The sequence below is a fragment of the Podarcis tiliguerta genome (genome assembly GCF_965153285.1).
Source record: "Podarcis tiliguerta genome assembly, chromosome: 7".
NCBI lineage: Eukaryota > Metazoa > Chordata > Lepidosauria > Squamata > Lacertidae > Podarcis > Podarcis tiliguerta.
In genome coordinates this window covers 48629255-48642097 of record NC_139540.1, presented here as the reverse complement: position 1 = coordinate 48642097, position 12843 = coordinate 48629255, and the positions used below count along the sequence as shown (strand labels likewise).

General features: G+C 43.2%; 1 protein-coding gene across 1 annotated transcript; it reads right to left on the bottom strand.

Moving 5' to 3' along the window:
* Positions 1 to 1045: 1045 nt before the first annotated feature.
* On the bottom strand, positions 1046 to 12269 carry CIDEA (cell death inducing DFFA like effector a). The gene is made up of 5 exons (XM_083450244.1): positions 12111 to 12269; positions 6831 to 6987; positions 5160 to 5306; positions 3791 to 3975; positions 1046 to 1628 (listed from the first exon to the last, which is right to left on the bottom strand). Exons 1-5 carry the CDS (start codon positions 12152 to 12154, stop codon positions 1502 to 1504), a joined length of 660 nt encoding a protein of 219 aa, XP_083306370.1. The 5' UTR covers positions 12155 to 12269; the 3' UTR covers positions 1046 to 1501.
* Positions 12270 to 12843: the final 574 nt, after the last annotated feature.

Genomic DNA, 12843 nt, shown 5'->3' with positions numbered 1-12843 from the left:
TGGGCAGGGCAGTTGTACTCAGTGGGCCTGGATTTAGCCTTAGGATTTTAAGCCTGTTTACCATTTGGTGGAACAACAGCAAGTTTTGCTTGGCCCCAAAACATGGTCTGAATGTACATGGTGAAACAGTCTTGCTGAAACTAAGTAGGTCCATACCTGGGCAGAGCCTTGATGGAAACTTGAGTTCCATGGATAGGTGTGGCACAAGATCATGACTAAAACATGTATTGTGTCTAGCTGGTTGTATTTTTAAAAAATCATGTTGTGCACCAAGCCTGTTCCTTTGGAAAGGTAGTATACAAACACAATTAACATTAACTACTACCAAATGTCTTTGTAATAGTGACACCCTAGGTTTCATAATCTAGGAAATATTGTCCAACAGTAGCCATAAATATTTGTCTCTCAGTGCCATGGTGACACAATAAGATTCATTTCTACATCTGTTAACACAGAAATCATCATACTTTTCCTTGGTGCAAGGTGTGAGAGAGGTCCAAGATGGGGATGCAGACAGAAATAATAGCAGCTGACCTCCCCTAAAGTCAATGCCTCCCTAAACCACTGCTTTATTTTGATGCTCTTTATTTCCCCTGCCTGATTGAATAGAGGAAGAAGGCATCTGGTGCTTTCTTCCAGCTGTAAAATTCCCCATTCCCCATATACAGATTTGACTTCATATCTGGAAAAGCAGTTCAAAGAAGAAAGTAGTAGTAACTAAAATCTCAGTATTGAACTAAATCCCAAACAATGCTTAACCTGTTAAAAGCAGATCAGTTTTTAAATTTGCCAACAATGATGGTGACAAGAGAAGCACTTGAACTATTAACATAAGGTTTCTGAAAGATTCAGATTTTAGTGAATGTGTTGTGTTGACATCAGTCTGTCTCAGAAGACAATGGAGGAGTGAGCCTTTGGGGGTGAAGTCAAACTATTGGATGGTTACAGCATCTGTTGTGGCTGCAAGACACCGATACAGGAGAGACATGTTTTGTTGCGGCAGTGGCAGTGATAGATGGTATTGAGAAATGACACAACAATGTAGTTTTGAAATACTGAAGCTTGGAAATTTATTTATAAGAAAAACAGTTTTAAGTGGTAGGCAAGATTAGTATTAAACCTCTACAAACAGTCACCACCTCCAATCAGAATTTGCTACATGGCTGTTCATATGCTAATTAACAGACACATCTCAGTTGATAAGTTACTAAATGCCTGCTTCCCATTCACACAACTCTTCATTTTTGAAGTTTATGGCACAGTAATTTCTATGAAAAACTTCTCCTTCCACTGCATTAAAAAGATTCCAATCATATTTACACTTATGACATCATTATCTTAATGAAAAACCTGTACATGAAAAAAGCTACTTTAGTTAAACTTTTGGTCATTAGCATGCCACTTGACCATTTAGTGTGTTAAGTTATAAATATATTTAAGTTAAAAATGCTTAAGTATCAGCTGCAGAACCAGCAATAAAAGGCTCTTATGCTGGTTTTAGTTAGCGCTTTCCATTTGTAAGCTGACCTTCTTCATTGTCACCCATTAACTGTAGCACATATGTTCCAGTGTAAAGGAGGACATGTCCCGTAACTTGTGCCATATGTGACAGATATCGAAGTATCCTCCTTAAAAAAAGAAACACATTAAGCTTAGACAGAAGTTCAAAAAAAATTGCACAAAAGGAGAAAACACATCATCACTTTTGTCCATATACAATTTACACCAGCACATGCTCTGCACTTTTTCTGAAGTTGCACTTTTCCTGAAAGAGCAAATTTAGTTTAAGGATTCTCCTGGATCCAGCTTTGTTGCTCGAAGACCAACTGGCAGCACAGAATACTTCTGGACAGGGATAGCCTAGCCAGTTAGCCAAATGGAAGGTTATCAGAACATGGCTGATGGCAGTGACATTATACTTGGAGCTGCTTTTGAAGATGGTTTAGAAGCTTCAATTAGTGCAGAATGTCTGGCAGCATTCACTTCCAAGTCCAATTCAAAGAGCTGGATGCTTACTTTTAAAGCTCTAAATGGTTTGGGCCCAGCTACCTGGAGAAAACAGACTCCCATGTCAACCTGCCCGCATTCCAAGATCTGTTGATATCCTGCACCATCAGGTGGTCAGCAAAAAAGAGACTTTTCAACTGGAACATCCCAGTTATGGAATGCCCAGTCTCACCTGACACCAACATTGTTATTTTAGCTGCTGGTAACAATCTTTAATTATCCAGGTATTTTAAAGATTGTTAGCAATTTGGGGCTACAATTCCCATCATCCCTAGCTAACAGGACCAGTGGTCAAGGGTGATGGGAATTGTAGTCCCAAACATCTGGAGGGCCAGAGTTTGCCTATGCCTGCTCTAGCCATTTTATATGAAACTTCTATGCCAATTTATTATATTGCTTTCTTTTCATGCTATTGTGAAAGGTTCTGAAATTCCTATGTTCAAATACCCAGCTGGAGTTCCTTTTGTTTTTTGCTGCCATTCTAAGTATATTTTCTTTGCAATTAAGTTTAACTTGAAAGTCAGAAAGGCTCATACTTTCCTACAGGGGACTGCTAGAATTAATTCTAATATATATTCGCTTGGTTCCTCATGCTACAGCAAGCATTAAAATATACTGAATCAGACCAGTAGCCTACCTTAACAGACTGAAAGCTGTTGTTTCTGGATATTATCCCACTATCACCACCTTAATAACTTCTAGAAACATGTCAGTGCTTGCTATATTTGAAGGAGTCCTTCTGCATTTGTAACTCCCACATTTTTATAGGGAATTCCTTATCATTGCACTCCAGTTCTTGTTTCAGAAATGTTAGGCACTACCACCACCTAGTGTTCCAGAGAGTCTGAGACATCAAGAACCTTCAGGTCATTTCATAAGCTTGCCAGTTCCTTGAACATTCAACTTGCTCATGCCTTTATTTAGCAGGTCACCATGTATCTAGGGAATCAGGTGTAGCTTGCTTAGCCTCCATAGCACAGCACATTAGGATATCTGAACAGACAGCAGAGTTACAGAAACAGCAGCTCTGGCATTTCAGCTCCTCTTTGAAATTTCACTTTCAGCATTTCCTTTTTATAGTCTTTATCAGTGCAGCATTTGTACTGGGTACTTTAAGGATCTGCACTTGGACCAGTGATTCTTATCTTGCTCATAAGTGGACGGACGTAGAGACTGAGCAGTTAGGTGGCAAATTTTGCCAGCAAGCTATTCATGGTGGGGCAGACAAATATCAAATCCCAAAACAGGTGCATGGACATTAAAGTGGCAAATGCGGTTCAAAGTGTAAAGTGATGCAAACTGGGAAAACTCTCCCTCCACACAACTTCTTGTAATGTAACTCATTGCCATGTCTGCCTTTACTTGTGCTCTCTGCCTCCCCTAGAACACAGGTGCTTTGTTTAAGATGTGGGAAAGAAGGCTTTATTTTGTCAATGAATGGGGACAACAGCCATTGCTTTTTTATCCCAGAATCCTAGGTATGTAGCTTGATAAACAGTGGCACCTGGGAGGGAATCGCACACATGCAGTCTCCACCTTGCACTCAAATATTCATGATGGTCTCATTACTACAACACTGACCCCAACTTTTGTTGATTTTCCCTCACCCTAACAGTCACTGCTTTGTTTAACACTTTGTCCAATGAAGGATTCCAGAGGGCTTGAAAGCTTGCCACATGTCGGACTTTTGGGTTGGTCTTAATAAGGGACTTATTCAGCTGTGGACTTTTGGGTGTAATTTCACCTATGCATGGTTGAGTCTGAACTAGAGGCACACACTTACCTCAGTACAGCCTTTGCTCCCATGCACTGGATATCATACGTCACAGAATAGATTTCATAAAAGGTAGCTTTGATATTTAGGCAGCCAATGAAGTCCTTAGGGTTCACTTTGTACAAATCCAAGGTAATATTTGCCACCCCCATTTTCTTTGGCTGCTGTACTGCTGCAAAGCAGGGTCTTGGCCCCTAATTCAGAGGAAAGAAAAACAAGTGTGTGAAATATTTCAGCTCACAACACCTATCTACGCCCAAGAGCCCTGTAGGATTTTTTTTTTAGACTAATTAACTTATTGAGAACAGAAATTAATCAATAGCCTTTGAACTATGATTTAACCACCAAAATGGGTTTTGAATCAAGCTCTTGAGTCCCTTGGAAGTTTACAATTACTGGAATATGGTAAAGGTTGTTTGAAAAAATTGGGAACAGTTTGGGAAATATTTTTTTTACCACCACCTAGTTAAAAGGCTTAGAGAGACACCGGAGAATAACCTCAGTATCCAGATTTAACACAAGTGATATAATGTCAGATATAACATTTATTGTTTCGGGATTTCTACTGAACCGGGGGACTAGCAAATCAGAGAAGGAAGGTTCAGGAGATATCATTCTCTATCTCACTAGTCATCCATGGAGGTAGTGCTGCCTTTGTCCTGTGTTTTATACCCTCCAGCTACCTAACCTCTGCAATGTGTTCAGTTATTAAATTTATGGTTTTACTTCTTGGGGTGGGGTGGGGGAATACAGAATATATGTAGAAAAAACGTAATTCTACCAGCTAATTGGCATGACTATTTACTCTCATGGAGAAACACTGTTTTGTCCTGTAACTGCCACCCTCTGCTCTGGATGCTTACTTCCAAGTAAACACACATTCAGAGTGACAGTTCTACTTTGTTCAACAGGATGTGTTCCCAAAGAAGAATACCTAGTTTCATTATAATAGGCTTCATGGGCGTGACCTATCTATTAATGCTTACATCAGTACAGAGATGGAAACAATTCTGTCTTTTGTAACTAAGCAGACAATACCAGGAACTGAATTCAAGCTGGCAATTAAAAGGTAGAAGAAATCTGTTCCCGATTCTTCCTTTGCGTCAACAAGTTGGCACTTTCGGAATCTGGCGCCTGAATCTGCTTTGCTCCCGTGGGACCTGGAGTCTCCCATGCCTGAGGTCACATACGACATTAGGCATGGGAGAGAGAGGGGTAGTCTGTCCAAAACTTCCTGGTGGGCCGATCTCCAAGGTTTGGTGGGTGTAAATAGGCCTGTAATTAGAAAGACTGAAGAAGTTTTGTTTAAACTCAAAGCAAACAGGGCATATCAAGTTTATTATTTTCTGTAGTAAACTATTTTCAGAACAACACTTACTGGCTTCCATTTCTGTCCTCTCTCTAGAACCATGAAATGTGTGTTGTCTCCCAGGGATTGGAAGAAGTCTTCTGTATCCACCACTGTGCCATCTTCCTCCAGAACTAGTGTTATCAGCCCAGCAGTAATCATTAAGGTATCTAAGGTCTAAAATACAGACAGAAGAGCAAAAGGTAGTTCCAAATGCCTTATTGGTTCAAGGCAATCCTACTTTACTTACCCCCTACTGAAGCAAGACACATCAAAGGCGTGAATGTCTATTACTCAGAAACTGTACCATTAAGTTATTTGCATGCACCATTCTGCATAGATTAAGCTGTCATAGATTGAGCTAACATGAACCCAATTACTTTTGAATGGAGAAAATTATGGAAGAGAATCAGATCTGTGTGTGTAGCCCCAATTTATGAAGCCCTGTGTTCACATGGTGTTCAAGCCTCCTCCAAAATGTGCTTATTTTTATCACTGGAAAGTCAACGCTTAGGACCAAACTAGGCTTTGAATTCATTATATGAATTCAACAGAAAATAAACACACACACATATATAAGCAGCAGTGCTGGCTTTGTGTGTGCATGCACGCATGCAAGAGACCTTGCTATTTTCAATCAGGAGGAAAGCCCCCATCAGTGACAATGGAGGCCTTCTTTTCAAAACAAATTACTTTGAGAGATTTGCTGGTTGTGGAAAGTTAAATTCCTCCCTGTGGCTGCTATTTACATTCTTTAAAAGTGAATATTGATCACATTCACAATGACGCATCTAGTTTAGCCCTGCAGATTAGAACTCAAATCAAAAATAGATTTTAAAGAAATTCTGCTGCCAAGAGAGGGCATTATTAGTGTGACTTGCAGAAGCAGTCTAGATTACTACAGCTAAACAGCAAGTTGCCCTTTATCATCCAAATCACCTTAACTACTTTACATTTCGATTCCATTCCCACTCCCATCCCCTTTCTACAGTATTGTACACAGGATTCTGAGATGGTCTTCCATCCATGCAGCATTCCAGTGCTGGTACAGTCAAACCTCAGTTCTTCGGATCCCAAATGCCCAAAACCCAGAAGTAAATGCTCCAGTTTTCGAATGTTTTTCGTAAGCCAAACGTCCGACGCAGCTTCCGTTTGACTGCAGGAAGCTCTTGCAACCAATTGGAAGCCACGCCTCAGTTGTCAAACGTTTCAGAAGCCAAATGGGCTTCCAGAATGGATTACATTCGACAACCGAGGTTTGACTGTATGAGGTAGCAATTGGTGCTGTGACTAAACTTGAGGAGGAGCCTTGGGGATATGCAATAAGGTGTTGGATTTTTGTTGGATGAGATGTATCTTCAGGTTCAGTGGAGAACTTTTCTCTAGACTAGAGTCCTATGGATCACTGGCTAAGTTAATTGGAATGGAAAAGGTATCTTGAGCATCTAGTACAGCTATGACTGGAGCTAAGACAAACAGGTTGGACCAGACTTCTCCAAGAAGTTAACATCCCTGCTAGATCCAGGACTTCACAGTAGCCTTCACCAACCAGGTGCCTTTTATGTCCTGGCTGGGGCTGATGGAGGTTGTAGTGTACACACATCACCTGTGTGTATGTGGGGCAAGAATTTCTGAACACATGCCTGAGATAATGAGGTCCTGGCATGATCATCAGGCTTGTGCTTTTGACAGGAGGCATACCTTGCTAATAAGCTCCTCTAGGGTGCTTGCAACAACTCCTCTCCGACTGCTTCTGTCATGGTTACAAACACGGAAGGGCCGAGCTGCAGCTGGAAGAGGTGCAAACAGGGTCTGTTTTGTTACTGACCCTAGAGATGCTCCCACTGACACCAGAGATCTAGAACAGAAAGCAGTTTGGGGTTTTTTGTTTTGTTTAATGCACATTGTATGGTTTCAATTTTAAGAGCAAGGAAATCATTTTTAGTACATAGTAGCACCATGGGTATAATTCAAGTCAGCCTACAGCCTAGATGCAGAGCATTGCTAAATATATACCTTCTTCCAGGCTAGAAAAAGAGATATTAAGCACTTGAGGGAAGGGGCATTTTGATCCAACAGTGATTGTTTTGATCTGTGGATGTAACTATGAGCTATACAGTGTCATCTCCACAGCGTCCAGTAAAACCCATCTGACTATCTTTGCAGCTGATCAGAATAGTGTGTGTTTGCCAGCTGGGCCCCTAAACCGTTTCCAATATTAGCATTACCGTTTCCAATATTAGCATTGCATCTTTAGAAGACAGACTAGTAACTGGAGTCTTTGCTAGAATATATAATAAGGCCCATCTGCTGTAAGAAGCAAATAAATGATTGTTAGTGCCTAAATTCACTTCTTGCATGTATCTCATGATAAGCATATTAATTCCTGCTTCCTGTTCCAGTTACTGATGCATAAAAGGACCCATCCTCTTAACTGAGGAATGTTATATTCACACTTGACTATCAAAAAACATATGACAATGTCTGCCAGATCACCTCAAAAACACTTGGGCTAAACAATTCCATAAAGTATAATTACAAAGGTTAAGTAGCTGTGGCTAAAAATACAACACACTGATAGTTTTGGCTTGTTATTAATGGAAACAGTAGAAACTCAGCGCAACGTTTAAAAAACTGATTAGAATGGAAATGTTTTCAGAGCCCAGTTAAAGATAAAGGATCTGGTCCACAGTTTCCTCAGGAGGAATTATCAAAGGTGTGAGGCCACCACTGAGAAGGTCCTGTGTCTACTGTCTGCCATTTTAATTATCTTGGGTTCCCAAAATAAATTTTGTTGATAATATTTTTTATTACTTTTCAATTACAATCCAATAATTGCTTCATTATAGCAATACCAAATTATAATACATTTACTAATGCCAATTACTCAAATTGGTGTTTCTTCCTGTCCTTATAAAATGTTACGTCTATCTTTTCCCGGTTGTTGATGTTCTCCATCATGCCTTGGGCATAGCTGATATCCCATTGTTTCAGAAATTTCTCCATTGCTCCATCCCATGCTTCGTTGTTTTGCAACTTTAATAACAGATGCAAAAATCACTCTGTCCCAATAAATAACCTGTTTTCACCATTTTTCCTCTCTGCCTGAGAAGAAGAGTGATCTGTCAAACTGCAGATGACTCAGTAATAAACCTTATCAGTTCCTTGGCAAGTTCGCAGACTTCTTTCATGCCTCCTTCCCAAGATAAATTTTAAGGCCTGGCCAGGCTTGCATGCGCGTAGGCAATCCTTCAAATCACCTAGACCCAAAGGTTTAGGGCTTTGAAGGTCTAGGCCAGTACTCCTTGGGCCCAGAAACATATTGGCTGCTAATATGTACAATACAGGTTTGCCCAAACACCTAACCCTCATCAGACATCCTGACATTCTGTACCAGTTCCAAGCCATTTTCCAAGATTGCCCAACAAAGTATATGTTAAATACAATGGTACCTCAGATTACATACGCTTCAGGTTACATACGCTTCTGGTTACAGACTCCGCTAACCCAGAAATAGTACCTCGGGTTAAGAACTTTGCTTCAGGATGAGAACAGAAATCGTGCTCCAGCGGCATGGCAGCAGCGGGAGGCCCCATTAGCTAAAGTGGTGCTTCAGGGTAAGAACAGTTTCAGGTTAAGAACGGACCTCCAGAATGAATTAAGTACTTAACCCGAGATCCCACTGTAGTCTAGTTTGATTTTAACCAGCATATGTGTGACTGAGACAAAATATGCTTCCTAAAGAAAGGGTCACAGCTGACAGCATAAGCTGGTAAAAGGCACTCCTAGCCACAAACATCACCTGTGCTTCCATAGTTGCACTCAATCCAAGAGGACCCCTTGCAAAAAGCAAAAACACTGCAGCCGACAATTAGGATAGCAGTGGCTAGTCCTTTATACTGTTCAGCCATAGCACTTTCTACAGACTGTCTATAAAAGTCTCACTTCAGATTTATAAGCATTTAGCCAATCACCTTGATTGCCAATGGATACTTTTGCAGGATCTTACTTCATCTCACTGTATACCTATATCCAAGCACTTTGCTTAGACAACCTGAAACAAGGTTAATTGCAATTGAAAGATCCATACTGGATGATAGGTTAGGACACAAACCTTTAAATTAGGTTATTAGGTGACTCAACCACTGTCCCGGCACAGCATTAGGAGTGTCTCCTTAATGCCATGATTGCCCTATATTTAATTCTGTAATCTGGTTACACCAGATCAATTTTTAAGGTTGCCTAATGCTTTTATATAAAAAAAAGTCAGAGCCATGCCCTCGCTTAAGCAACAGCACTGTGTTGTTGGATATGCAGCCTACTCATATAAGCTTACTTAGAAACAATCCCAACTTGGTTAAATCAGGTCAAAGACTGCAGCCCTATAAAACAATACTCTGCCAAGAATCCATGTTAGTTTGCATTTGCCAACAGACATGTCATGAGTTTTGCTTAGGCAGACCTTTCCCTTGAGCCAGTTATATTTCTGCTCTGTGTTCAGAAGAGTTTCACATTTATAGAGCACAACTGCAATAACTTGGCTATTTATCCAAGGCTTGTACAAGGGTCACTGTGGCTCAAGCTATACGTGGTATCTAGATTTAAGTTATTCTTGGAACCGATTCCTGTGACATTTGTCTCCAGAAAGACTCTCTTTCGCCACTGACAGGTCTTAAGTAAAAAGTAATTTAACGAACACATTAAAGGATTAACTGTGGCAAGAGCTCTCTGTGGAGAAAAGCTAAACAGATGTCACCACCACAGATTAAAGCCCATATGGCACCCCAACCCAACTTGTAACTTGCATTTTACAAGCAAAGGTACCGCACAGAAGAAATCACTTCTGCTGACTTTGCTTGCAACACACGTCTTTCTTTCTCCTTTTGGGAAATGAAGAAGAAAGCAGCACAGGTCACTGGCATCATCTCGTGAAGACTGGGGGGGGGGGCACACAATGTAACGCGGACATTGTGCAATGTCACACACACTACGTGCAGGCGTGTGCATGTGATGCCACATGCACGATGCGCAATGCTGTATCGTGTTTTTGGAGAAGGAGCTGGAGCTGGAGCAGAGTCAGATGCAGTGGTCAATGGCTGGCACCAGCTCCTCCTCCTCCTCTCTCATGGACCAGGAGGAAAAGCCAGAGGCAGAGCAGGGTCTGGCGGTGCCCACTAACGGGGTGTGTGGCTCCCTCAAATATATTATTGTGGGGGTCAAAGCCCCCACGGACCCCTGGGGTCGGCACCAGTGACATAGGCAGTGCATCCACTCTTAAAGTGCTTGGCAAAAGCGCTCTTTGATGTAGCCTCCCTGCCTCCTTCAAAGGGCGCTTTGCCACTTTAAGACAACACTGTGTTAAAGCACTTGCCTCCTCTTTTAAACCTCCAACATTGGATTTAAAGACTTGCAAAGAAGACTTTGGGAAGACTTGCAAAGCTGTGCAACGGATTTTGACAAGCAGGAACCATGTTGCGCCATAATGACATCATGCAACTGACATGCAAATGGTTAAATTTGGCCTCTGAGGCGGATCTGGATAAGGATCTATCCCAATAAGCAAATAAGCTTCCCCAATAGCTGCTTTACGAGATACCTACAAACCATCTGAAACAAGCCAGCAATGCTGTAGAAATGCACAAGCTGGTTAACTCCCAAATTGTGTGGTGGGGCACACTAGCATGTGGTGCAGGAGAGCAGTTAGTGTGCTGTGAAAGTTACTCAAGAGGATGTGAAGCTGACCTGCAACATTCAACAGGTTCCAAGAGGTACTTCAGAGGGTGAAGTTTCTTTATCCAAAAGATAGTTTATTTCAAGTGTACTAGTAGTCAGAGGCAAGAGACATTTCAAGGCAAAGAACCCTATCTAGATAAAAGAGAAGAGAACTAGACTGTGGCTCTGCAAGCAGCTGTGGCTTAAAACTCAAGGTCATTGCCACCCCCATTGTATAACGCTGCTATAAACACCATACAGGGGGCGGGGATGTCTTGGCCTGATGCATTTCCCCTGACTTTGTTTCCCCACTTCTCCTGAGGCTGTTATCTGCACATGCTCAAAGGATGTCTCAAATGTACACATCTCTGCTTAAACACGGTTTATGACTTCAAATCAAACGGAAGCTGTGGAAAATGCATCCAACAGGAGTACAGGATGGACTGTGGCTCTAACATCATGCATGCTCGGCTTCAAGCATCCAGTCGTGGGAAGGAGAAAAAGGTGAAGGGCATCCACCTGTGGGAGCCTAACGAAAGGTATGACCTTAGTTTAGACCACAGACCGGGAGGCCCGTCTGTCTTTTCTTGCAGTGTAGCGAGTCACGTCGTTCTATGAGTAAAGGCCACCACGTCGGAAGCTGCTTCCACAAACCCCATAAGTTGGAGTCACACAGCTCCCCGCCCCCCGCCCGCTTGCTTTCAAGTTGTTTTAGCAAGTCCATTCAACCGGTGGCTAGATGATTTTGGAAGGCGCGGCTACTTCCAAGCAACCAATTAAGATAGTCTTGTTCTATAGATAGTCAGCGTGTGACCCACTGAGAGCTGCGGATCCTGCGACGCCGACTTCCCGCCCTGCCCTCCAAGACACAAAGAAAACCCTCCTGGATTTAAAGAGGAGCGCCACCTAGTCCGCATTTGAGAGCCGGACAAAGAGGACGCGGCAGGTGGCGGAGCCAGATGGCAGCCGGAGACCAAGGGGTGCTGCTCGGGTCAGGAGTTCAGGAGACCGATCCTGCCCAGGGAGGAAAGCGGGCAAGCGAGCAACGGGGGCAAGCAAGCAGGCGCTGACAGCCCAGCTCCCCGAAAACGTAAAGGAGATGATAGATATAGATAGATAGATAGATAGATAGATAGATAGATAGATAGATAGATAGATAGATATGCAACTGAATGTGCATATCGGGCAACAAGCGCCCAAGGAAGGTCGCCGCGGGACTTACTCCCGAGTAAACGTGCCTGGGTAGCAGGCGCCTGGGCGATCACTCACCGGAAAAAAACCGCGGCGAAATCGCGCGCGCACACCACCGCCATCCCTGCACCTTCGGCTTCCTTCCCAGCGAGCAACGCCGTCTGCGCCTCCTCCCGCCGCGGCCCTCTTATGAGCCATGGGGCTCCAGGGAGGCGTCGCTCTTCGCAGCCCCGCCCCCGACGGACGAAGGCGCGCCGCGAAACCGCCCTTTCGGGAGGAAGGCAGTTTAGGCAAGGTCCTGTGCGCGTTCCTGGCGTGACAGGAAGTTCAGGCGCCAAAGCGCGGGCGGGTTGCCTGGGTGTGTGCAGGGGGCGACAAGAACCTCCACCCTCCACTGTTGGGTCGTCTGTCGCTTATTTCAACCCAACACTCCACCCCCGCGGTAACGTGCGACAATGAGGAGGAGGCTTTAGCACACCCTGCCCCAGATAGCCTGCAACTCCCGCGGAGTTGCTTCTGAATACACGTGCATAGGGTTGCGCGATAAGGCGGTACACAAGTGAACGCCCCACTAAATTCACTTCTTGATTAGTGAATATAGGATTGGAGCCAGAGAGAGATGAGACGTCTCTTAGCGAAAGAGTAGGGGCAGATGTCAACAGCCGAGGCCTAGATCAGCAGGCATAGGAACCAGCACTTAAGGGGCATTGTCCCTTTGCCCCGAGCAAAATATTTGAGGGGTCTGGACCGCCCAAAAGTTGATGGGCATTGCTATTCAAATAGTATGTATTTTGATACAGGGCAGGGCTTA

Bases quoted from the DNA above. Each gene is read 5' to 3' on its own strand.
- CIDEA (XM_083450244.1), bottom strand. From the start codon at position 12,154: ATGGCGGTGGTGTGCGCGCGCGATTTCGCCGCGGTTTTTTTCCG. The intron at 3,976-5,159 runs GTAAGTGTTGTT...CCTCTGAATTAG, and splicing joins GAGGACAGAAATGGAAGCCA to GGGCCAAGACCCTGCTTTGC. The intron at 1,629-3,790 runs GTAAGTGTGTGC...TCTTTTTTTAAG, and splicing joins GGAGCAAAGGCTGTACTGAG to GAGGATACTTCGATATCTGT.